The sequence below is a fragment of the Pseudochaenichthys georgianus genome, chromosome 2, assembly GCF_902827115.2.
Source record: "Pseudochaenichthys georgianus chromosome 2, fPseGeo1.2, whole genome shotgun sequence".
Taxonomy (NCBI): domain Eukaryota; kingdom Metazoa; phylum Chordata; class Actinopteri; order Perciformes; family Channichthyidae; genus Pseudochaenichthys; species Pseudochaenichthys georgianus.
The window spans coordinates 7,240,279-7,266,506 of NC_047504.1; the positions used below are offsets into that span (position 1 = coordinate 7,240,279).

General features: G+C 43.3%; 4 protein-coding genes across 7 annotated transcripts; 1 reads left to right on the forward strand and 3 right to left on the reverse strand.

Annotated features, from left to right (window-relative positions):
* Positions 1–133: 133 nt before the first annotated feature.
* LOC117456443 (keratin, type I cytoskeletal 18-like) lies at positions 134–3,432 on the reverse strand. Its single transcript, XM_034096335.1, has 8 exons — positions 2,711–3,432; positions 2,512–2,594; positions 2,271–2,427; positions 2,028–2,189; positions 1,818–1,943; positions 1,224–1,453; positions 911–945; positions 134–461 (listed from the first exon to the last, which is right to left on the reverse strand). Exons 1-8 carry the CDS (start codon positions 3,059–3,061, stop codon positions 178–180), a joined length of 1,428 nt encoding a protein of 475 aa, XP_033952226.1. The 5' UTR covers positions 3,062–3,432; the 3' UTR covers positions 134–177.
* Positions 368–6,745, forward strand: LOC117456451 (intermediate filament protein ON3-like). Of its 3 annotated transcripts, none has more exons than XM_034096348.2 (11): positions 368–630; positions 893–983; positions 3,426–3,588; positions 4,510–4,718; positions 4,850–4,910; positions 5,039–5,134; positions 5,219–5,383; positions 5,495–5,620; positions 5,698–5,918; positions 6,010–6,035; positions 6,210–6,745. In XM_034096348.2, the coding sequence occupies exons 1-11, from the start codon at positions 564–566 to the stop codon at positions 6,377–6,379; spliced, it is 1,395 nt and encodes a 464-aa protein (XP_033952239.1). In that variant the 5' UTR covers positions 368–563; the 3' UTR covers positions 6,380–6,745. The 3 variants fall into 3 exon arrangements, with proteins under 3 accessions (XP_033952239.1, XP_033952247.1, XP_033952256.1); XM_034096356.2 differs by having other exon boundaries at positions 3,429–3,588; XM_034096365.2 differs by having other exon boundaries at positions 6,162–6,303.
* Positions 6,746–8,617: 1,872 nt separating this feature from the next.
* Positions 8,618–12,163, reverse strand: gpbar1 (G protein-coupled bile acid receptor 1). 2 transcript variants are annotated; one of them, XM_034096946.2, is made up of 2 exons: positions 11,990–12,163; positions 8,618–11,200 (listed from the first exon to the last, which is right to left on the reverse strand). In XM_034096946.2, exon 2 carries the CDS (start codon positions 11,162–11,164, stop codon positions 10,142–10,144), a length of 1,023 nt encoding a protein of 340 aa, XP_033952837.1. In that variant the 5' UTR covers positions 11,165–11,200; positions 11,990–12,163; the 3' UTR covers positions 8,618–10,141. The 2 variants fall into 2 exon arrangements, with proteins under 2 accessions (XP_033952837.1, XP_033952846.1); XM_034096955.2 differs by having other exon boundaries at positions 11,974–12,163.
* Positions 12,164–19,910: 7,747 nt separating this feature from the next.
* aamp (angio-associated, migratory cell protein) lies at positions 19,911–24,959 on the reverse strand. Its single transcript, XM_034096651.1, has 11 exons — positions 24,618–24,959; positions 23,927–24,061; positions 23,719–23,838; positions 23,408–23,547; positions 23,056–23,200; positions 22,894–22,977; positions 21,428–21,543; positions 21,232–21,326; positions 20,979–21,069; positions 20,658–20,812; positions 19,911–20,569 (listed from the first exon to the last, which is right to left on the reverse strand). The coding sequence occupies exons 1-11, from the start codon at positions 24,709–24,711 to the stop codon at positions 20,494–20,496; spliced, it is 1,251 nt and encodes a 416-aa protein (XP_033952542.1). The 5' UTR covers positions 24,712–24,959; the 3' UTR covers positions 19,911–20,493.
* Between the last annotated feature and the right edge of the window lie 1,269 nt (positions 24,960–26,228).

The following is a 26,228-nucleotide window of genomic DNA, read 5'->3' on the forward strand; positions in this document are numbered from 1 at the left end:
AACTAGACTTGTCTAAATCATGTTTTATGCAAAAGTCGCCCTGCTTGAGAAACAATGCTGCTCAATGTATCAAAAGAGAGGAAATTAAACAAGGCTGGGCGTTTTATTTTCAAATCATTTATTGAGTGACAAACTTTAAGTAGCTTCACAGGTTTATAGTAGGCTATATATTATAACTCAGGCTTTGGTCTTTTCACCCTCACCCTCTTTTTCTTCCTTGGGCTTCTCATCTTTATTCTCGTCAGATGAGGAAGAGGAGGTTTTTTTCTTTTGGCTTGGAGCAACAGGAGCGGCTTCATTGTTTACGACGTTCTTCTTAAGATCTCCCGCCAACGCATCGAGGGGGTCAACTGCTGCGGGGGGAGTGGACTTGTTAGCGGGGGAGCTTTTCTTGCTCTTGGGGGTGTCTTTTTTCACCACTTCCTGCTGCTGGGCCACCTTCTCTTCAGGCTTTCGCTTCTCTGGAAACAAAAAATACATCAGTCAGGTGATCCTTCACCAAAAACACGGGACAGAGAAATTCAAATTGGATTCGATTTAGTTGTGTAGTGTTCAAATCTTGCATGCAGTTACAGGATGCAGTTAGTGACTCAGCAGGAAACATGCCTATTTGCTTTCTGCTGCAGAGAGGTGAGAATCTGGAAGTGTTACCTTCCTCCTCATATTTCTTTTATCAGGAACACAAATAAGCATGTTTGTCAAAACTACTCCTTCAAGAAGTGACGTGAGGGTTAGATCTCAAGTTGAACGCTTTAACTGAATACAAAGTGTGTAAACAATATGGCCTTACTGTCCACATATACAGTGAAGAATGTCATCAACAATATTGTTTACACCATATCAAATCTACACACTGGCGCTGGAGTTTCTGTGATTTGATTTTTTTCTCCAGGCTCGATCCAGAACTTACCGCTTTGCAGCGCATCTTCTAAAGCAAACTCCAAGCTGTCGAGGAAGAGAAGGATAAGTATGCCAACGTGCAGGTACACCATGCTTTTGTGTATGCTATCAAGTTAAAACTTTCAGATGTATTTATTGGTTTATTTCTAAGAAAATAGAGGTAGCAGCCGGTTAGCTTAGTAACAACATATAACCCGGTAAAACCTTTAAAAATGATTGTCTACATTAAGTAGAACATAACATGCTCTGAAAAGGTGATGATCACTTTATTTGAGCCCGTCTAACTCTGTGACATCACACGATCATCAGGAAGAGTTTCTCACCTTCCAGGGTCGGCTGTAATGCCATGAATCAGCCTCTGGTAGTTATCCATCTCCGCCTCCAGCTTCATCTTCACACACAGCAGGTCCTTGTTGTTCCTCACGATGCGCTCCACCTCGGCCCTCACCTCCTTCAGATCGGCCTCCAGATCCAGGATGACCTTGTTGAGAGGGGCCAGATGCTGGCCGTTCTCCAATTTGGCGAGGGCAACAGCCTCCTCCAGATGACGGATCTGAAACAAAGTGACATGATTTTGATCCCCTTTTTGGGCCTCAAATCCTAAAGTGAAAATCCAAGTGTCGAATCCTGAATAGAATAGTTCACTGGGATCTTCTTTTGTTTGTTTAGTTATGTAAGAGCAGATCCCTGTGTCAGAGGGACAGTGTTTGTCAGTGTAATGACAGGTCAGTGAGGAATGCTTGTGAAAAGGATCGGTACACTAGAAACCCCTAGTTACCATTCCTGTTGTGGCAAAGGGAAGATTTTCTAAATGTTTTTGAAGTATTGCTTTAAACGGTTTGAGGAATTTGGCATCATCTGTTTGACTGATCCCTTGCTAAAGCTGCAGAGTGATCGTGAGTCTTGTGTGTGGTTACCTTGCTGTGTCCTCCCTGGAGCTTGATCTCTAGAGACTGTTTCTGTTTGAGCAGTTCTCTGAGCTCGGACTTCCCAGAGTTCAGGTCCTCGTTGTTTTGTGCCTCCACCACCTTGATGGTCTCAAACTGGAGGAAGGAACATGAGACAGTAATGATCAACAGAGGATTAGAGAAAGATACATTAAAGAGGTTATATGGCAGGTTACGCACCTTGTTTTGGTACCAGTCATCCGTTTCCTTCAGGTTCTTCTCGGCTAGTTTATCATACTGGACGCGGATGTTGTTAACCATCTCAGCCAGGTTGGAGTCTTGGGACTCGATTTCCACTGTCACCTCGGAGTCCTTGATCTTCTCACGCAGGGCACACACCTCCTACAAGAGCCACAGCCACAAGTTACTCAGTTTTCCATAATGAAATGTTGTTATTTGATCTTGAAGTGTGTGTTTCCTCACCTCTTTGTGCTCCTTCTCGAGGCGGTCGAGCTCTTCCTTCATCAGGTCGATCTCTTTCTGGGTATGGATGCGGTTCAGCCCGGTGTCCTCGATGGTCTTCTTCAGATCCTCCAGGTCATTCTCCAGTTCCCTCTTTCCATTCTTCTCATCCTCCAGCCTGCACACAGGGAGAGGAAGTTCACACCGACACACTGACCAATCAGGATTATTGGATATCATATAAATCTAGCACTAAACTCACTTGTTCTTGAAGTCATCATTAGCCAGTTTGGTGTTGTTGATCTGGAGCAGCAGCTTGGCATTGTCGATGGCGATTTCCTTGATCTGTGGAGATAAATGCATGATATATAACAAGTAATATTGTTATAATGAAAAAGACTTTATTTAATTTAATATTATTTTACAAAGAAATAAGATAAGGAATGCACCTGAAGACTAACCTGCTTCTTGAGGATGTCCAGTGGCTTCTCCACCTCATCCCAGTTGCGGCCCTCAGGTGCTTTCCTCTTGGCCAAAATCGCATCAATCTGCATCTCCATGTCGCGGTTCTCCTGCTCCAGCTGCCACACCCGGCCCAGGTAATCAGACAGACGGTCGTTCAGACCCCGCAGAGTCTGCTTGTCGTCCGCGGGGACAACAGGCACGGCCGGAGCGAGGGGGGCTGCAGGGGCAGAGTCTCTCTCTGTGTCGTTGCGCAGCACATTGCGCAACCCTTCCAGACTCGCCACGGACACCCTGGAGCCCCTTCCCCCGGCTCCACCGAACATACTGGCTGAGGTGTTTGAAGGCATGACTTCTGAGAGATAGCTGACAGCGACGGAGCGTTTCAGGCTAAAGATTCAGATTTTGGATGTGATGGAGACAGGTGGGGTTTATACCTGGTTTTTACGCGTAAATCCGCCCCCAGCGATGCCATTGGCTCCCGGTGCCAGCACCACTCCTGGATAAACTGGTTTACACTCAAAGTTTTTCATGTCGACTTTGTTATTTTCCTCACTGTAACTGTGCACTTGGCCTCTCTGGATTGGACGCAAGCAGTGTTTTTGGGAGGGGATGGGTGGTCCTTGTTCACCTTAAAAGCAGGTGATCCTGAGGACTGCAGGTATCCTCACAGCTCACCTGATCTTCCTCTGAGTGCCATCTCCCTCTTACCAGCAGCAATATGTCTAAGACGAGAGATTACAGCAGCCAGTCCTACACTCCCGGGAGCAAGCCGACCAAAAGCACCGCGAGCAACAAGATCGACACGTCAGGCAAATCCAGAGAGAAGGATGACATGGTGGGACTCAATGACAAGTTTGTCAGGCTGATCGAAAAGGTATGTCAATTATAATTGTTTTATTATTATTTAATAATAAAAATAATAATAATAATGACTTTTATTATTTGTATTTATTTTACAGCTCAAATAATTATAGGCCTAGCTTTTTTATTTTACGCTTTAAAAGACATGTTAACTGAATAAAAGGCTGAAAATACAACATTTGTTTAGTTTAAACTATATTTTAATACCGAAATGATACGATCATACGGCATATAATATACGTCAAATTAGTTTAATCTTATTAATCATGTTTTTTTTAAATCCTATTTTTAATGCAATAGGTTTGGGCTTTTTTTTTTTTTTCAAAGAGAAAGTAATACTTTTTTGCGTTTTGTATCCATCGTTCACTCTTTAAACACAACACAACTTCGATATCATTCATACAAGTAAATCAATATACAGTACTAGTTTTAAAAAAAAATGTGTAGAGTATGTAATATTACCTGTTTCTCTGTCTGCTGCTATTATTTCTGTAACCTGAGGCCATGAAAAGTGCCTCCTTTTACAAGCTTCTCTGCATGTAAAGTTAACGGTACATGTAGGACGCCCCCTTGTGGACAATTAGATAACGTTAAGACTGGTCTGTCAACTGTAACTTGGGTACGTACACATACACTTGACATTTAACGTTACGTTTCAATACATAATGACTATACATACGTGGCACATACCTGTTCCCCTTAACTTTATGTTGTGATGCTCCAGCTTGTCATTGATGTGCAAATACTGAATACATTTTAATACTTTTATATTAAATATAGATTTACAGTATATTACAATAGTGCAAAGTAGCTGTTGTCCAATTGTTCTGTTTTGTTTGCCTCTTTGATACAACATATTAAGTGTTTTCCTTATACATTGGACCGAAAAACAAGAGGCATACAATGACCCCGACTTGGTCCGTCTCTGTCTTAGAAAAAGAACTTGGAGGATCAGAACAAAAAGCTTAACATCAAACTGAAGATCCTCATGGAGAAGGAAGACTACGATGGAAAAATTAACTTAATCGTCAAGCAGTTGGAAAACGAGATGGAGCAGCAGATCGAGAACTTGCTCAACGACCAAGAAAAACTGAAGGCTGAGCTGCTCATGAACCAGGAAGATCTTGACGACACCAAGAAGAGGTCAGCGGGGTCAAACTAAATCTGAATATGTCCATTGGTCCTGAATTATGTCTATAAATAAAACACAAGGACACATACAAGCTGTCCTGATTTGTGTATGAATCTTCATGCTATATTTCTATTTGTTTCAGTTATGAAGTTGAGTTTGTAAAAAAAGCTGATCTGGAGAACGAGTTTATCATCAAGAAAAAGGTACAGTGTGGAACCTTTTAGAACGATTATAGTTAATACTCTGCTATATTCACAATTTCCCAAAGTTTGATTTACAGAGTTTCAGACAACAAATGCCAATATTTAATCCAAAAATATGTGTTTAACAGGAAGTAGATGAGGGCCACTTGGATGCAGTAGATCTGGGTTTGGAGCTGGAAGACCTGATGGGAAAACTGGACTTCCTCAGGATTGGCTATGATGAGGTAATACTATTTTCCTTTAATTGCACATAAAATAAGTGAGTTTTGAATAAATAACCTTGTTGTACCCATGTCTGCCTCCTGCAGGAGATCAAGGAGATGGAGTCGCAGGTCCAGAACGAGTCAGTGGTCTTACACGAAAACAGCAAACGATCCCTGGATATGGACGAAATCATTAATGGTGTCAAGAATCAGTATGCAGATCTGGCCTCCCGCGGCAAGCACGAAGCAGAGCAGTGGAATCAGAAAAAGGTGAGGAAAAAGGAAGATGATACCCAAAGACAACAAGTACATAGCCAGTACGTTGTATTGTCACAACATTTTTACCTGGAATGGTTAAATGTACTTTCTTCCTCTCTTTAGATGGATGCACTGGTCCTAAATGCAGGAGAGCGTGAGCAGGAAGTGCGTTATTTAAAGAGGGATATCGCTGACCTGGTGCGCATCATCCAGAGGCTCAACGGCGACCTGGAGGCTCTCATAAGAAAGGTTATGACCACAAGCACTCTTGGAGGTTTTATCGCACATAGCCTCTGATTTTCTGTTTGACTGTGTTTCTATGTCAGGAAGAGTCCATGAAGAGCTACACCACTGAGTTGAAGCAAGATGGCAAAGCAAACTTAGAGAAGGCTCGGGAGGACATCGCCAATCTGGAGGAGGCCTCTAGGCGGGTCAGACAGGACTTGGCGGGACAGATCCGAGAACACCAAGAGCTGATGAACCTCAAGCTGGCTCTGGACATCGAGATCGCCACCTACCGCAAGCTGCTGGAGGGCGAGGAGCAGAGGCACGTGAGATCATGTTTGTTATAAAATACACCACAATGCATTATTTATTGCACTAACATCTCTTTCTGTGTTTGCTCCATCTCTCTGCAGAATGAGTAACTTCATGCATCGCCCAGGTGAGAATTATGTTGTTGCGTTTACACCACTGAAGCCTTGAAAATGTGCACCAAAAAAAAGTGGAGGTTGCCCAATATATGCTCTGATTGGTTCAGATACTAAAATACAACCTCCCTTTTGCTCAGATTTCTAAAAAAAACAACCAACCAATCCAAGTCCTTACTTGCACGCAGACGTTCACCTGCCATCGAAGAAACACCTTCCAGAGAATCCACGAGCCCCAGAACCCTCCGAGGTCCCGAGAGAAACTGCTATCCCGGACTCGGAGAAACGCCTGCTGATCCAGGTGGAGGTGGAGTTTGGAATAGTGGTGTCCGAAATCTCCCATTACTCTGAAGATTGACCGGGACTGTCTGTCCATCACACCTCTGTCCGCAAAATGTGAATCAAAGAAATTAAAATCACTGTGAACTTCTCTTTAAATCCAATACTTTATCTTTACGCTCTGTGTGCAAAAGCTTCTTGGCAGGTTGATCGTTTTTTCCTAGAATCCGTGCTTGTTTGAGATGTTTTGTTTATGTCCATGTGGCAGTGTTTTAAAAAATGTTTTCTTATCTTTGTTCGCCTTTGCAAAGGTTGTTTTAGTCAGCTTTCAGTTGTTTCTCTCCTAACTTTGTGAGCAAAAATAAGATTGTGTATATGTGATAACGAAACGCTGAAAAAAGTGTGCTCATACATTTAACACTCAAATAAAGAACAGGTGAATAAAGTAGTGTTTCTGTTCTTTTTGTCCACAATATTGGGAAGAATATTGATTAAGATGATCCGGAGTAGAACTTGATGCTTACAATTTTTAAATGCTTTTTGAAAATCTGAAGGCATTATTACAGAGTTTACTTTTAGGCTGACTTGCACTATAATAGAATTAATAAATAAAGTGCCATGAACAATACATCTGCTCTCTTTCCTTTCAAGTAACATGAACATATAGTCAGACATTTTGGAAAATACATTTGTTATCTTGCCAAGAGTAAGATGAGAAGATTCATATCACACATGTAGCCTAAATATGTAGCTGGAGCCAAGAGCTTGTTAGCTTAGCTTAGTATACATATTGAAAATAGTTGAAATCCCTCTTTCCAGGCTAATCTATAGCTAACGTAATTTTCACCCTCGGAAAAATGTTCTACCCTATCTGAATCCAGACATAGTTTGGGAACAGTGTGTTTGTTTGTCAGTTGCTTTCCACCTAATGCAGATAGCGTCAGTCAAACAGAGCCGGAGCCGGACAGTCTCATCCTGTTCTCCTCCGTCTTCCTGACACACGAGTAGGCTACACAATATTCCGATGTGGAAAGCCTACTGGAACATAGTTTAAGCAAAGCAAGACATACAGTCTGTGTGCCCTGACCTCTTCATGATATCCCATCTCTCCTAATGTCCCGTAGCACTTCAGACTGTGTGCTTTATAATTTCATTAAAGTCTGCTTCAGCTCGTCTATTTCCACCCACATACTGTACCGTATGTACACATTTTAAACCAGACTTTAATTAGGGAAACAAAAAGCATGTATTGCATGTTTAATGAAGTCGCAAATAAAAATCTAATTTCCCTTGCATGGATTTTTACAACAAATACAGTTTCAGCTCATCAAACAGTATTTAAAAGCAGCTTTATTTAACCTTCCTGTAACAGTTTATCTAAATATAGCATAAACTATTTGCAACTGTAACATGCACACATGGTTTACGCCTTTCTTTGCTGCATGTTCTTGCAGAAAGTTCCTGTTTTAGATTGATTGGATCAGGGCCGGCCCTAGACTTTTGGGGGCCCTAAGCGAGCTTTGGCTTGGGGGCCCCCCTCACTCTAGCGCGTTCTCACTACACCCAACACGGAACCAACTTTTGTCTTATGATGGTAACATAAGCACACATATTGTATAAATAAGCATGTAAACTCCGTGGACCTAACCTCCCCTGGGGGGGTCTGGGAGCATGCTCCCCCAGGAAGATTTGTTTTTAAATATTGAAGTTAAAAGCATCAATCTGGTGCACTTTGAGAGCAAAATTAAGAGATCTATGGATACATCTCTCAACAGCCATATGAAACAGAACTGTAAACAGATTTTTTTCTTTATGGATATTTTACAAATCACTTAAACTGTATTCTTGCTTTACTGTCATATAGTATTTTCATAACTGTTTTTCATTTATTCTCTCTGGCTGTCCATCTCATAATGTTCACATAGAAACTAGCTGTAAATAGGAATATCATTCAGAAGAATTATAATTTCTTGCAAAAATCTGTCACAAAAAGAGGTTGCACATTTAAATTCAGGTGTTGTTATGGCAACGTCAGTGGCCAAACAGCCACATTTACTGCTGCAAATACGTTCAAACATGCTGTTGACATGTAAAGCAGTGGCAACTATGCTACCATTTCAGCAGACTTTTTCTCAGAAATACTGTCACATAACATCCATATATTTCAGTGCTAGGTTGATGCTTAGCTAAGCTAACTATGAAACACTTTAACTGACAGGACTCCGGATCAACTGTGTACTGTAAGGTAGCTTCATGTCGAACAGTAAGTCAACAGAGCTTTCTTTGAAATCACCAGGTAACACTAAAAAACATAACATTTAGATTGTATGACAAGTGTTTATTTAATATATCTGGCTAGCTTTAGCTTACCCCCGCGATTCAAAGTAACATCAACGTAGCTGTAATTTATGCTTTGCTTACATGTTCGCATAGCTTGGAAGTGTACTGACAGTTACATACCTTGTTTACCTGGCTCAAGTGGTGGCTCTGGGGTTGTTGTGTGAACCACCACTTGAGAATTGTCGTCTTTTTTAAGAAAAATGTTTCTTATGTCCATCTTCAAAAAGTCAGACTGACAGTTTAAACATTGTCACAGCTCACAGGATAGGTACCTGTCAGCCAATAAGACAGATGTTTATTTCCATTCAACTCTCTGGTTGGTCTGGTGTCTTGCCTCTGTTGCATTCACTGAACACGGGAAATTACAATCCTGCCGTCCGCTCTAGTGTCATGATGAGGTTCAGTTAAAGCATGGATAATGTATTATATTATTGACTCAATAATATAATACATGACTTTGAGAGTGGGCAATCTAGGCATATTAACACAATTAATCAAACATACCATTTATTTATTTTTTAGCTAGGCGGCCCCTTAAGGCCCTGACACACCAAGCAGTCACCAGAGGACTAGCCGACGCTGAAGTCGGCTGTTGCCTGGCCGTGTTCTCCTGCGTTTTGGCCATGTGTCGCACGGGAACACACCGCACCGACTTCAGTGCGTGAGTGGCAATAACTCTCCTTACCAGCAGGCGGCGGTAGTGTGTATTCGTCATTCAAAAGAGGCAACAACCGGAAGACAGAGAAGAAGAAGAGTATCTTTTCTCCGTAATATCATACAGAGCTGGCCTCTCCTGGATCAAGGTGATGAGCAGGTCTTCGTTTGCATCATTCCAGATCGCCATGATGAGATGAAAATGAATAGCAGTCTGTGTGTGCCTTCTTAAATCGTTTGTTTACGTCCCTCACTTCCGCTTCGCTTCTCATGCACTGATTTGCTAGCTGAACAGCCAATCAGAGTGATTATTTGGTCCGACTGCCAGACCTGATGCATGGCCGATTCAACATGTTGAATCGGCCATGCATCGGGTCTGGCAGTCCAAATAAGGCGTGTCACGGTCGACGGTGCGGGACACACCAACCTGACTACGGCGCCGCGAATGCCCGACAGCCTCTGACGGCCTCTGACTCCCAAAATCGGGTTGGTGTGTCAGGGCCTTTAGTGGCTGCTGGGCCCTAAGCGGCCGCTTATGTCGCTTAATGGGTCGGGCCGGCTCTGGATTGGATGCATCCCTTTCCCCTCTTCATCTTGCATACCAGTAGATAAACACGAGTGGAATAAACATTGCTGGCAGGTGGTTGAAACTTGGAAAAAATCTAAACTGATAACAAGCACAGTCAGGACAAGGAGAAATAAGAATATAGTCTTATGTATGTATAGCATACCACCTGCTAAAAACCAGCACGTTAGCATTGTGAGCATAGCATGCCGACTGTGAAAACAAACCCTAGCAGCATAATTTCCAACAGATTCATCTTCATAAATATTCATCAGTTTCTTCTCAGACCGCCACTTCCTCGGACCCCTGCGTCCTCCACCTGTCTCTGAGTTTCTGGACAAGTTTATATGCAGGTTCTGTGTACTCCCTGTTGACTAGGCCGAGCACCAGCGGCACCACGGCCATGCTTCCAATCCCGGCGCACGACAGCACGATGTGAGTGGTGGAGCTCCTCTTGGTGTCGCTGATCAAGAACCCGATGCAGACGTGCATGTAGATGAGGTAGGGTACCCAGCATGCCAGAAAGGTCAGAGACACCGCCACCACGCAGCGAGTGTAACGCAGGTTAAGCCTCTGCTCTTGGTCCGAGGCCTGACTTCCCCTCTCTACTGAGCGATGGAGGCGACAGATGTCCTTCAGCTGGCCTCGGGTGATCCACAAAACACGGCCAGTCATGCCAGCGATGGTGAGAATAGCAGGTAAGACCAGTCCATACACCTCCAAGTAGATAAAAGCGTTGGGGAATACTCGCCTGTACGAGCAGCACGTTGGTCTGTTTATTGAACAGTTTGAAGGTTGAGTTGTATTTTGGCTACTTGCACAACAGCCGTTCCAATCAGGCCCTGTCCAGTTATTCCACCCAAAAGCAGGTAGAGATGCGTACAGAAGTGGAGGCGTCCAAACCACAAGCAACGCCAGAGGGAAGCTGCGGTGCATCCACAGGTTGTTGTAATGCAGGGGGTCGACGATGCAGATGTAGCGCTCATAGTGGACCATCACCAGATTCAAAAGGAACGCCAGGAAGAGGAAGTTTGGGAAAATGTGAGCCACTAGGCAGGAGCTGAAACTCAACTCTCGGTTCAGACCCATTAACGGTATGAAAGGCAGCGCCACCCCCGTGCACAGATCTGCCACCAGCAGGCTGAGGAAGAAGTAGTTGGGCGTGTTGTGGAGCTGACGGTTCCAGGCGATGCCCATGATGATGACAAGGTTGGCCAAGATGATGGAGGTGGACAGGGGTATGGTGATGGCGTAGATGAGGTGCTCTCCAGAGAGCAGAGCATGGGAGTCGTTGCAGTCCATCATGTGAGAAATCTGCAGACTGGTTCCACTCCCATCAACCTTGCAGGGCGGAAATGCATTGGTAAATAAAGAAAGATATTCCTATACAGTTTAAAAGAAAACTTCTAAAATACAAAAGAAAAAATGCATTTGTTTAATAATTACCTTCACTTTTGGTTCCTTAAAGTACTCCTTTATTAAGTTGAGATAAAATAGTGAGCTATGAGCTTCTTGTGTCAGAACAGTTACCATGCACTAGCCTATACACTTCCTTTCTATCATATCCTGTCAACTGAATACAATTAACCCTTTAGTGAACAAACAGCCGAGATAAGAGCACGTGTAAACGGACGTGAGGCCGCTTTCATTCAATAGTTACACACGCTTTGTGTCTTTTATATTTTAAAACAAGTCAGTGAAACTAGTCAGTTTAAGTGAAAATCTCACTAGTTACATATTTTGATGGTACAAATAAATATTGCAAGATTATAGTTTCAAATGTCAGTACACAACAGGGAGTTTTATAGAACCAAGTCCTGTTACAGTTTTCACCTTTACAGGGCTTTAAAAGGTTTAAAAACAGAAACAAATTTTTCAACATAACTGCTATTTACTATTTGATTTAATTTATGTTCTGTTTGATCTTCTTGTGGGGATTTATCATTTAACTCATTTTATCTTGTTGTGAAATTAGACTTCCTTTAGAGAATGTGACGCACCATTTTCTCACGAGAGAAAATGTTGCTTCACCATACAAAGATCGCGTTTCAACATTTGTTATCACCAGTAACAAATAGCCAAATATGAACCATTTAAAACAAAAAGGAACAAACCTTGGAAGACTTTTACCTTTTATGTCCAGTCATGTATCCTCGGAAAAATCCCTTGCATATCACATGTACAAGAAGGAGATGCATCACCACCACCAGTCCAGGAGTGTCTTCTTTATCCTTTAAGATCCTTTCAGCTACAGCAGCCTGACCACACAGTCACAGAGAGACAGAGTGAGGAGCCAAGAGTGTCTCTCAGATACTTTAAAGGGGAAGTGCACACTGGAGGAGGAGAAGGAGGAGGCGTATATCTCGTTTCCTGCAGCTGGTCATGCTCAGGTTGGGATGGTCAGTGTCCACTAACCATTCAGCTACTGACTTTGTCTTGCAGCCTTTGTTCCCTACTGTCCATGAATGCATCTCTGAATGGAGGGAGGAACTGTTATCACTGCAGCCTGAAGAACATGCCTGGGTAACATCAGTATCGACCTGACATGAGGTTTAAATTCACACCCTCCATAATGGCCCCCAGATGCTTATAAAAAGATAGTTATGATTAACTTAAACCTCAGTTAGAAAATTAAGTGATGGACATAAGAAGTTGGGAAATTAAGAGTTTATCGCCAGCCACTAGAGGGCAGCGTCACTGCTGTCGCTTTCCGGATATGCCGTGCTCTGACCCGGTAGTGCCGAGCGGCCATTTTAGTTCAAATATTGTTCATGCACTCCGCCTCGAGTTGAGACGTTCATCCACTCATTCATGTAAGATTGTTTCCACTATTGTTTGGTGTGTCTTTACTCTATGTAATTGAATATATGTGTATTGGTCATGACATGCATGTATGTAGTACTTTGTAAGCTTATCTTATCTAGTATCTATCTAGTACTTTGTCAGCTTATCTTGCTGCATTGCTCTGTTTCAGGGTGTCGTCATCCTTGTCATTAAAGTACCGAAACTGACATTGAGGAGTGTGTTTCTTCATGACGACACCATGAATGAGTGGATGAACGTCTCAACTCGAGGCGGAGTGAAAACGTTCCATTCCTCTATCGACACGCCCACATCAACTTTGGGCCGATCGAGTCTCGGGCCGTGAGGGGCTGGGGCCTGGGCTGGCGCGGCCATGACAGGCGCTGCGTGCTGGTGGCTAAATCCATGAATCGTCAATATAGCAATGACGAGTGCTTCAGACAAGTCTTCGGATTCGAACTCGCAGCCGGGGACAGAGCATCCAACAACAACCATGGTGTCGTCATGAAGAAACACACTCCTCAATGTCAGTTTCGGTGATTTTCAGTTTCCACGATGACCTCCTGCGGGACGAAGCCCTTGGGGTCATTGAACGTGTGCCATACGGCGAGCCAGTGGCGTGGTGCCTTCGTATGGTAGTCACTCGGAAGCACGACGGTTCCCCACGCAGGACCGTGGACCTCTCCCCCTCAACAAGTTCTGCCAACGTGAGACCTTCGCCACTGAGTCCCCGTTCCACCTTGCACGCCGCGTCCCGAAGGGCACCTGGAAGACCGCCACGGACGCCTGGAACGGCTACCGTTCCAGTGTCCCCCTGCGTGAGTCGGATCGCCACCTCACTACCTTCATCACACCCTTCGGCCGTTGGCGCTACACCAGGGCACCACAGGGTTTCCTGTCATCAGGGGATGGCTACAACCGTCGGTTTGATGCCGTCCTCTCGGACTATGAACGCAAGGAACGTTGTGTGGATGACACCATCCACTATGACACCGACCTGGAGCAACACTGGTGGAGGACCATCGACTTCCTGACGCGTGTCGGCCGGTCGGGCATCGTGTTGAACCCAGACAAGTTTCAGTTCGCGGAGAGGTGCGTCGATTTCGCTGGTTTCAGGGTGTCGGAATCTACCATCGAACCGCTCCCGAAGTACTTGGACGCCATCCGGGACTTCCCCACCCCAGGCTCCACGACGGACATCAGGAGTTGGTTCGGCCTTGTCAACCAGGTGGCCAACTACGCCCAGTTGCGTGAGACGATGGCTCCATTTAAGCCGTTCCTCAGCCCACCACGCTGTGTGTTCCTATGGTCCCCCGTTCTGGAGGAGGCCTTCCAGGCATCCAAGCAAGCCATAATGGAGGCCATCCGTGAGGGCGTGGAGATTTACGACATGCAGAAGCGTACCTGCCTCCGCCCTGACTGGTCCATGCATGGCATTGGCTACTTCCTGCTCCAGCAACATTGTCACTGTGCCTCGGGCATACCGGACTGCTGTCCAGGTGGATGGAGGATCACCCTCGCGGGTTCGCGTTTCCTGTCCCCTGCGCAGCAGCGCTATGCGGCCGTCGAGGGAGAGGCCCTAGCTGTGGCCTGGGGTCTGGAACAGACGCGGTACTTCACGCAGTGGTCCAACAACCTCGTCGTGGTCACCGACCATAAGCCGTTGGTGAAGATCTTTGGCAACCGTACGCTGGATGAGATAACAAACTCGCGTCTGTTTAGACTCAAGCAGCGCACCCTCCCATGGCGCTTTGTGCATCTGCCTGGCAAGAGCAACTATGCCGCTGATGCCACGTCGAGGCATCCTTCCCCCTCGGGCTCAGCGAACGGCCTCTCCTTGGGGCTGCCGAGCGGGCCTGACGCCGTGGAGTCAGCACTCATGGCCTCCATCCGCGACGACGCACGGGAGCTCGGCGCCGTCTCTTGGCCCCTCCTCGCATGGGAGACAGCGGCTGATGGATGCCTCCGCCTCCTCCTCATCGAGCAGGAGGGTGGGATTGACGTAAATGACCCTGCCCTGGCGAGTCTGTCATCGGTCTGTGAGTCCGTCTACGCACAGGACGGCGTCCTGCTCTATCGGGACCGCGTCGTGGTCCCCCCATCCCTCCGTGGGAGAGTCCTTCGGCATCTCCATGCCGCTCACCAGGGGACCTCAGCGATGGGGCAGCATGCCCGAGCCATAGTTTACTGGCCCGGGATGTCCGGGGACATTCAGGCCACCAGGGACGGGTGTGCAGACTGCAACCGCAACGCTCCGTCACAGGCGGCTACACTGCCCCTGCCGTCCTGACCCCCGTCCACGCCATTCGAGGCGGTGTTTGCTGACTTCTTCAACTATGGGGGCCGCCACTACCTAGTTGTCGGGGACCGTCTCTCGGGCTGGGTAGAGGTCCTGAGCTCTACAGCGGGTACTGCCCTGGCGGGCTCAGCTGGCCTGGTCCAACACCTCCGTTTGTTCTTCGCCACCTTCGGCGTACCGGAGGAGCACTGGACTCGACTTTTGGCGGACACCGTTTGCAGCGTGTCTGTGATCGCATCATACAAATAGTGTTTCTGAAAGAGAAACAACGTGCCGACCGGGGGTAACCGGGGTAACGCTGCCTTTCCTCTGCACCCCCGGGGCTGAGGGGTAATCCCTCCCAAATGAGTTTAAGGGAACAGAGCTATACATCCATGGAACAGTCTATGCATGGAACAGAGACGAGGCATTTGAGTCCTGCAGGATTTCCCCGTTAATATCAGTGTCTCGAAAACACATGTTGGCGACTGAAAGACATCCAGTGTTTGGTTTGGTCTTTTCCTAAAGCATCCTTCACCAACAGTGTCTCAACTGAAAGAGGACCACAAACACAAAATATAATACAATATTGAGATTTGGGGATATTTATATCCCATTCTTTCACTTTTTCTGACATTTTCAACACCAAACATGTCGTTAATGTCTCTGTTTAGTGAACTACAGCAATCTGAAAGCCTGTACATTATTTAGCGAGGCGTGTGTCGCAGTGGATAGAGCGTTGGTTATCGGATCAGGGGGTCACAGGTTCAAACCCCACTGCAGTCAGCATGTCGTTGTGTCCCTGGGCAAGACACTTCACCCCAAATTGCTCCTGTGTGGATTGTCCACAGTATTGAGTATGTAAGTCGCTTTGGATAAAAGCGTCTAAGAAGTAACATGTAATGTAATGTAATGTAATTATTTATATCACACTTTATCAGTAGAAAAATGCAGGAAATAACTTTTTTTAATGCAGTATTTTCTGATTCATGATATTCAAAGATATTCAAAGATATTTCGCTTTGTGCAAATCTTTGACTCTAATATGTCAACAACATGAAACAAGAATATGAACCTGGCTTTATCCAATGTTCACACAAGAGTTCTACATCCTGACCCATACAGTCTATGATCCTGACACATCCTTCATCTACACTGTCTCAACTCCAGTGGCGAGCCGTGACTTTTATACCTAGGCCCTCTGACCTCCCTTCCCTCGAAAAAAAAGAAGAGATATTATGTCACAGCGGAATATCAAAACAGTGGTCCGGGGTGCAAAACGCATCAATGACAGCGACCCTCTACCACACAGAACAATACCATTTATATAAATACCTATCATGACAGGGCACCCACAGCCAACAATTACAAATGAATTAAGTCGGCACGGCGGCCCACATTGAAAATGACTTAGGCCTACCTTTGATGATAAATCACTGAAACACAAAGTCCATCCTCCTGTCCTTTTGGATGAAGCACTTGCGGGTCATTCAGCTGATGCTTTGCCACTCCAGTTTATCATTGTAACTCAATCTTGAAAATGACTCTGTTAATAATTTCGCAACAATGTCATCACTATCACTGAAGTGAGCCATCATGAACGAACTTATGCTAATTATAAATCTATCGTTTAGATTTATGATTCAAAAATAATAAAAGTAGGGTAGACATGTGGATATTATCCGTCTGAACAAAACGTGCATTTATCTAACAGGTTCGTTTTCCACAGACCTTATTTCCAGCTATTTTCCAAAATCCTATGGAGAAATCCCGTTGCTTTCTGTCGAGGGAATCAGAGCGAAGCTTACTTCCGGGTTTTAGGACGCGTCACTGCACCACTTGCATAGACTTCACAGCGAGCGGAACTTGTCATAAAGTCCGCGAAAATAAAGCCCGCCCATTTAGAGGGAAGATATGATTGGACAATTGTAATGTCATTTGACATTACTCTCGTTGAGTTACTATAGCTCACCCTCTGTGAATGTAGAGCAGGACCAACAAGCTCTCCCGTCTTTACTCGCAGAGACGGCAGATTCGAAGTCATTTCTTTGGAAATATTATTTTACATACAATTAAATCAAGTTATTTTGGTAAAACTAATGAAAAATATAACAAAAACATATTAAAAACAAATATTTTTAAAAAAAATGTTTTTTTTTTAATGTTTTCAAATATTATTTCTTAGAATATCTTAGGCCCTCACAGAGGGCCTAGAGGGCCCTGACGGCTCGCCACTGCTCAACTCTGAAAGAGGACGAGAAACACATTAAAAATATAATAAAATGTGGAGACTGGGATATTTATCTCCCATTCTTTTACTTTTCGGGCATTGTACAGACCAGACATGTCGTTGGTGTCACTGTTTACCAAACTAACACTTTTTCTGAAAAATGCATAAAATGATGCAATATACACATGGTTTATACATGTAATTACTGGGGTTCCATTTCTTCCGATTACCTAATTTGGGCGTGCACATTTGCCGCGCGCAAACCTACCTCTTTTGGATTTGGAAAGGTTGGCATGTATGGGTCCTTTATCTCCTTTTAAATCTATAATTTAATATAAATAATATTTAAATACACCCACCCGGACACATTAGTTTTTTTATACACAAATGGTCAAACGGTTCTGACAAGTAAACTAAATGTAGGGTTAGGGTAAGCTAACATTAGCTCTCTTAGCTAGAAAACAATTAGCCTACTGTTTTCCACCAATTGTTTAAATTTAGATAGTTGGACTTATAACTAAACACAACTTTTATTTGACACAATTAAGAGCCAAGCTAGTTTTTTTTATACCGGCTTTGAGTTTTACAAACACATTTCAAAAACAGCCATACCATTCTGGTTAAAACAAATGCTATGATGTATTTGCTCCGGACCGTAACATATACAAAGACTGCTTACGACAGTGTGTACGTCTGAATTCATAACAGCCGTCACACACATCTCGTATTTAAACACAGCTTTAGATGGAGGGCCGGTGGTGACCTGTTCTGTGAGCCAAACACGAAACACTCCTTTACTGATAGTCTGGAGCAGACCTGCGCTGGTTGAGATGGACGAGCTGCAGTCAGATAATGGCTTTTAAACAAATACGTTCCCGAGGTCTGTAGCCTCTGGAAGACACTACGCAGGGAGGACAAGCTGGACGTGAAACCACAACATCTTCACATTACAAAAGGAGAAGATGGAGCATTTAGGCTTTCCTGGAACATAGGGTCCTACTCAACAGCACATGCTCTAATCTTATTTTATATACACAGTGGAAAATGTGTGATATAATAATGTGATATGATTAATTTAAAGTCCACAACAGAATCTCTAGCTGTCAAAGGAGTTCAAAGATTGTTTGTCAAGCTAGCTAACGTAAGCTAAAACACGGCTCCAGCTATATTGGCTTACACTTTTTTCATTGACTGTGGCACACTTTTTCTTTCTTTTTTTAGGATTTCCGTTTCTTTAAGCCATTTATCCTCCGCACTTTAACATGTTTGCTCCTTTTAACCGTTCCTTTTTTTATTTTGAACCTCACACTTCAATTTGACACTTCAACTTAGTATTTTTCCATATTGAGAAACTGAGCTGTAAACCCCCATTTAAAAAAAATAAAACATAAATGATTTACCAATTTAAAATGATTACACTTTTTACAATGTCACCTAACTGAGTCCCTTCTTCATAATGTTTCCGTTAGTCTCTCTGCAAAGTGTGAAACAGATGTGTTTTTAATGGGTTTGTCTCAGGCCTTCTCTTCCTCCAGACATGTTTGCCTTGGCACTGGCACCTGTCTCTTTCTGCACAACCAATTTGTTTGGCATCTGTTTTCAGCGCACCACCTCCCTGACAATGAGCTGTGATTTAATAGATCAGGCAGTGGCCATGTCAGTCTAAATGTGATAATCCTAAAGGCCACTCCTCGCCTTTGTGTTCGTCAGCACAGTGACCTTTGAGGCCAAACACGGCTGTGACAGATGAGGAAAAGATCATGCTGCCAGGTGTTTCTATCCCCTGGCCCAGCTGCATGCAACAATGCTACTCAAACACTGAGTTTAGTCCATACAATAAAACATGTAGTGACTACAGAAATACTTGATTCTGTGCATCATCTTCTAACTATATGCCACCATACTCAACTATTCTTACAACGCCTTGAAGAAGTACACAAACATGTTTGTGCGTGCAAGTGTTTTGCGGCCTGCCTGTCCCGGTGAGTTATGCATGGACACTTAGACACATACAATGCGTGAGCGGAGGATCCAGGTACGAGGAAGAAGCACTTGTGCACAGGATACTGATTCCCGGTTGTTTTTCCTCATATAGCTGAGAGGAGAACAAAAACAGAACAATAGAGTTAGAGGAACAGAGCAGCTTTTGGCCTTGAAAAAAGAGTTTTTATAAAGTATGAATATGAAGGAGGGCAGTTTGAACCCTGACTGAATGACGTTTCCTCTCTGCTAACTGTGGTCTTCATCAGGGAGAGGGTAACCAATCACATTTCAGTGCATCACTGCGGAGCTAAAGTGCATAATGTTGTAAGATTTCCTTTAACAAGTTCTCGTACTTTAACAAGCAGAGATAAATATGTTAGCGAACACTTAGTCACACATATACACTGGTGAGCAGCTGCTTCGCCTGTGTAGAAGCAGAAAGTGAAGCAGCTGATGTATTTCCCGATTGTGGGAAATACAGGGTATTTTTTGCACGATCAACATCTACGTGGTAATAGAAAGTGTAATCATCTCTGCTGAGGTTTTGGGAAACTTCCTTAAGAGTCCTGTCTCCTGACTTCTGTTACTCATATCTGATAAAACAGATAATGCAGTCTGAGTTAAAACTGATTCAAATTATAGTCCAAACAAGAAAAGAGCCCACTTGAAATGAGATTTTTTTCTCAGCCCCTCCACATGTCACCATAAAAGGGACCACTTTAGTCTGAACTCACTGCAGAGACTGAAACATACACAAGTATAAACAGGTTTTTTTAAGATGGAGGAAACAGTGATATTCATAGTAGAGAATTAACATACCCAGAAGAAAGGATATGATTTATTATTTTTGTATTTACACTTGCATCCAAACTTGGTGAGTTATGGTGAGAGTTGGAAGACCACACACATTAAACAAACTCCAATTAAGGAAGAAATTATATTGGGAATTCCTCTTTTCTGTCTCATGTTTTATCTGTAAAGTCATTTAAGGCATACAATAAAAGGGGTATCAAAGGGAAAGCACAGTGTAATGTATCACTCTTCAATCTCTGTTTAGTCTCTCAAACTGTGGAACAAGAGGATACTTAAGAAAGAGACAATGACCAATCCGATTTGAAGCGTTTTTCTCTCTCAGTGAGGCTTATTTTAAACATTTTCCAATCAAGCACAACTGATGGGAACTGAAGAAAACATATTTTGGTTGTTACAATCCTACTGAAGCAGGTCAGATCATTGCGGAGACTTCAAAATCCTGAGGGGAAGGGAAGAAAAAGTCTGATTATGAAATGTCTTTGCTGTTTCTCCTGACATATTTCCTCTCTTCTTCTCTTCTTCCTCCCTTTAGCGATCGGGTCTTTGGAGGCAGAACACTTTCGACTGGTTGTCTCCAGAAGCAGTGACGGCGAAAGTCCCTTCCCTGAGGGAGAAATAAACAAAAACAACAGTAAATAATCATAATTTAGTGATTCAAAACTGTGTATTGACATCTTAAGAGGAGACGTCACCTGTTGATGGCGAAGTTGAGGATCTCTGCGCTGTGGCCATGATACTCCGCCATGATGCTGCCGGTTCGAGCGTCCCACAGGCGCAGCGCACCGTCTAAACAGCAGGTGGCCACCACAGAAGAAGATTCCTCCCACTGCAGGTGAACGATGCCGGCCTGGAGGACCACGGGGAGGAAATTCAGCATAAAAACAGGTTAGTGGAGCTAATAAAACAGTTTTACTAGAGCAGGTAGGGTATGTTAAGAAGATAATCAACCAGCATCCTATGTGTTATTACTAAAGCATGGTCCGCTAATTAAATAACTTCCTGCTGTGCGTTACCTCATGTTGGCAGCGGTGCCTCATGACCTGAGAGGAGAGATCGTACACGCCCAGAGTCCCGTCCAGATACGCCACGGCGACCAGAGGCAGGCTGCAACACACCAGAGGTCAGACACTAGTACATGCAAAACAGGGTTTTATATGTATTCATTATTTCTCTACCCTAACATACATATCTTTAAGGCTGTTTTCTAAACATGTGAGGTCTCCTAACATCAGGCTGCTGGACGGTTTTACACTCTTCACTACTCACATGTTGCAGAATCCCACAGATTCGATGGAGTTTGGTTCCTCGTCATGTTTTGATGGTTTGACCTTGCTTACGTCCAGCGAGTACTGTCCGACCACCTTTACACACACACACACACACACACATATTGGAAGAACAAAGTGTGTGAGTTTGCCCTGCGTTGCAGTTCTACAAACAACAGTATTGTTTTGGCACCCACCTTTCCTGTGGCGGTGTTGATGAGCTTGGCGAATCCGTCCACTGAGCCCGTCAGCACCAGAGAGCCGTCCTTGTTGCAGGACAGGCAGGTGAGCGCCCCCCGGTGGCCGTCGTGACCTGTTATAAAAGGGAAAAAACTGTTATATCCTCCTGGGACCCGAGGAAAAAAAGTGTCTTCCAATTTTCTTTTTTTTGTGATTTCCTACCTATTTAGGGTTAAAAAAACATCTTGCAATTTAGACTTTTTTTATTTAATTTAAAAATGTTACAGTATGTCCACTGTAGAGGACGTCGGGACCATATTAGTTTGAAAAGACAGCCGAAATTAAGAGATGGACTATGTAACGTATTATGGTTATAGAGTGATATTAATACAATAATACATTCACCTTTATTTAAAACATGAATAAGTAATTGATCTGAACATTGCTGTTTATTTGGTCACTAAAAAACTAGTTTGGTTTTTGGTGAATCTTTCCAGATCTTCAAAGACTTTGTAGTCGATGTAGTGGGAAAGTACCTCATTGACTCCAGTCAGCACGGGCTGTAGGGTCATCTCGACTAGTTGTATGGATGTGGTCTCCATTTGACCTGCTCATAGAAACAAAGCTTGCATTCCTGAGGCAACTCTCATTTTCCATGGCTCCACTTAAAATACAAACAACAATAAGACATACGTGCTACTCTTGGCCCACAGGGGGGCATGTCTTTCCAGCTCGTCCCTATCTGTCTATGTATCTATCTGTGCGCTCATGGAGCATCCTGCATCTTTCCCCCCCTTCTTCTTGACCCTCTTCTTCTTGACCCTTTTCTATCCCAGGTGTGAAAGCCTCATCTCTCTCATCATCTGAGAGCTCATCATCTGAATCTCCCGTAACTATCTGGTACAGAAAATGTCTGCTTCAGTTCCGTCTCCTGCAACAATATTGAGTCATAAAGTCCATGAAGTCCACTCGAATGGACATTTATAAATGGGCTGTTATTTGAAAACTTGAATTATTTAATTGCTTTCAGAACTAATTATATAGTTCCTCACATGTTAATAAACAAGAATATATATGATTTCCATGGTAAAAATGACAATTATTCAACAATATTTGACTTCTCCTCCTGCTTCTATAACATTTTGTTTTTCGTATGCCAGCCATTTTGGATGAAAAGAAAGAGGAACTTCCCAGCATGCAATTTTAACCAATGACATATCACTGGAAAGACCAGGATGTCCTCTGTACAGCACATCAGGGATTGATAGAGTAGCTCAAAAGAGTAAAAGGAGATGCATGTTAACAAAATGTCCACTACAGTGGACATTTTCAATGGGCTGGGTCCCAGGAGGATACAGTCAGCAGCACAGACACTCAGATATATGGAGAAGAACACATTTACTTGGTTTTATATTTAAATATTTGAAAAACAACTAAAAGCCAGAAATACAAAAAGGTACCAGCAGGAAGAAGCTTGACTCACCTTTAATGACGTGAGCTGCATTACCCTGCTTCAGATCCCACACACGTACCGTGCCGTCCTCATAACCCACCACCGCCCGTTTACCTGCAATAAAAAAGAAGATATGATTTAGCTTTTTTACACCGAGACATATCCTCAGCGTCTTGTTGTCCCGTCTCTTACCGTCGGGCAGCACTTTCCCGCAGGTGGCCTGGCTGGCAGCGCTCTGGAAGGTTTTACACTCTCCTGACGGGATCTTCCACATCCACATGTTGCCGTCGTCTGTTCCCGCCAGCAGCACCGCGGCACAGGGATGCCACTCCAACCACTGAGTGGGAAGCAGAGCAGACACAGCATTTCACTTGTGGCTAATGAGCAGATCTTATAATTATCCTGCGTAGTGTGCCTTTCTCTGCAGTTGAAGGAGGAGAGAATGTCTGATCTGATCGTTCCCTTCCTCCTATGTGGTCACCCTCTCCCCATAAATTCCTCAAGGGCCAATAAAAATGCACAAACTAAACACCGAGGCTCGTACCTCCAGATCTGCCACTTCGAAGGACCAGATCTCCTCTTTGGTTTCTATGTTCCACACTTTAATCAAACCGCCCATGTCCCCCGAAGCCACCATGGAGGAGTCGTGGCTGAACACGGCGCACGTCACCGAGTCCTTGTGACCTGTGGAAACAAAGGGCAACGATGACTTCATTACTGAAATACACAAACATAACATAGTTAAATATGATAGAGTGCATGAACAGATGCAGCTTTGTCTTAAGAGTCTTGTATCTTTATTCTCAGTGGAGCTATCAATCATATTAGTTGTGATCGCAGCCCTCAGACACTCACCCGTGCACTCCAGCAGAACTTCTCCGTCGCACACCCTCCAGACGTACGCCTTGTCGTCCTCTCCTCCTGTGACGGCCATGCTGTTGGTCGCAGGATCCAAACTCACACAGAACACTGAGCCTGGACAGAGGAAGGGCAGCGGAGTCATTTTAGAAGTTGAACATACAGAATATGCCTGATGATAAATCAAATCGAGGCAAGACGCTACCTTTGTGTTTGGAGAAGGTGAGCTCGCTGTCGTCCTGCTCCGCCTCCATCTCGTCCTCCGTCTCCCAGCCTTCGTCATCACCTTCGTTTCCGGCGTCTTCAAAGTCAATGTCCTCCAAGTCATCAGCCAAATCATCTAAGTAAGAGAAAGAAAGTAAGTTAAGATGGAAAACGTCAAAACTAATTCAGAGCCACCCCACCCAAATTATTATTTTCGGACATTGTAAACCAATAAGATGGCAGTGTAAGAACTATGGACATTAACACCCTTACTCACAGGACAGTAGGTATTACAAAAATACATAGAAAACGAGAAAATACATATATATACATTAATCTACTAAAAAGTAATTACAATAAATTAAAGTTGTTTAAAAGAAAAATATAAAATATATTAAAAAAATTAAAGTAGCATCATGTCCACAAGCAGTGATTTGAAAAAATAATAATGTCTGCTAAGCATGTATAGTATTCATAACAACAATGGTGGCATCGTTTTCCTATACAATAACATAGTTACAAATGTGATAATGCAAGTGGGAGTGAATTAGCTGCTAAAAGAATATTGATAAAGTAAAATAGATAGAACTGATCTTCAAATACCAGTTGAAAAATCAACTTGTCACTGGTTGTCAGAGGAACACGTCGCTTAAAGAGGATTATTTTACAGTTGTTTACCATTTTTAACTGACCTGGTTCAGGATCCATGTCGTTGAGGTCGATGACTTCAATAATTTCCTCATCTCCGTAGAGATCAATAGTATCTCCCTGCGTGTTGTTATCCATGCTGTTAGCGAGCTAAAAGCTAGCAAAACACCTGGAAAGTAAAGACTCAAACTAACCTGACTTCAGGCTACCTCTCTATGATAGCTGGTTAAAAAGTCCTTAAACGAGTAAAGTCCACACTTTCACTCACAAATACTCGCTGTTATGTGAATTTAAAGTAACCAGGAGTTAAATATCAAACTGGATACCCATGGTTTCTTCACATGCTGCGGTGACTGGAGACAGACGCAGAATGATGACGTAGGACGCAGTTTAGCTCGGTGTCCACAGGATGGCGCTGTTGTCTACAAACAAAATCAAAACATGGTAAAAAAATAACTGCAAAACAATACTCGTTAAAAATGTTTTTTTTCATAGCTGGAACTTATTTCTAAAGATGATTCGACCTCTTATTGTGTTATTTCTCCTCATAAACATTGACATTAACACTAAAATAATCTGTTTTTATATTTGTATAATACTTTTGAAATATATCATAATAGCCATGAAACAGGTTTAAAAAGCAGGTTTTATTATATATAATTTATTTATTTATTTGGTTTCTATGCTTTAGTGAAGTTTGCACAAAAATGTATAAATGACAATAGGGCATTTATTTAAAGTTTTTTTTAAAGGCTGAATCTCAAGTGTATTGTCCCTACCATATTTAAATAGCATAGCATATTCTAATAAACATTTATAACACAAATAAAAGCATACCTTTATCTTTGTTTACCAGCTAATTTACGATTTTCAATTTAATAATCAGCATCTTGCATGCACCAGATTGGCCTTTTTTATGATATTTTACATAATTCCTATTTTGTGCAGAGTATTCTCTCCAGAAGCAGTGCAGGAAGTAAAAGTCATTGCATGTGCAGAAAACACTTGTTCTTAAAATATCACTATGAAGTGTTCCTCATTGTGTAATAGTCATATTGTATCCCTTTCAGTTTGACTTTTTGGTACATACATGTGAAGGTATTTAGCTTCTTTTATCATGGTTTCGGCAGCTGGACAGTCAGGTCATGGATATATTAAGGAAAGGGTCAAGACCCCCTCTGGCCTTACCCTTATAAATTGTCACTCAAAGGGACACGTACCAAACAGTAGGTGACTCAAAATAGTTATATAGAAACGAAAAACAACTATACAAAGATATTTAAAACTACAACAGAGACACAAAACAACCTCAAAGAGTCATAAAAAAGACCACAATGAGACAAAAGTGGCCAAAACAAGGCACACAACAACCAGAGAGGTATTTAAGGACGACAAAGAGCACAAAACAACAAACAAACAAACAGGGCAAAAGCATCACAAAGCATGTCTTCCCCTGATAGGAAAGATGATGGATCTCTGCACACTGTCTCACAATCCGTCTATAAGTCAGGTGGCAGAGTTTAGAGAGATTGTGGCGAGTAAATCTGTCAAAAACTGTGGATTTGGAAAAGTGAGAGTGATGTCTCCCAGATCTCCTCGGTGAAATCTCACCAGATGACAAACTTCTCTTAAAGTTGACATTCAGAGATATTTGT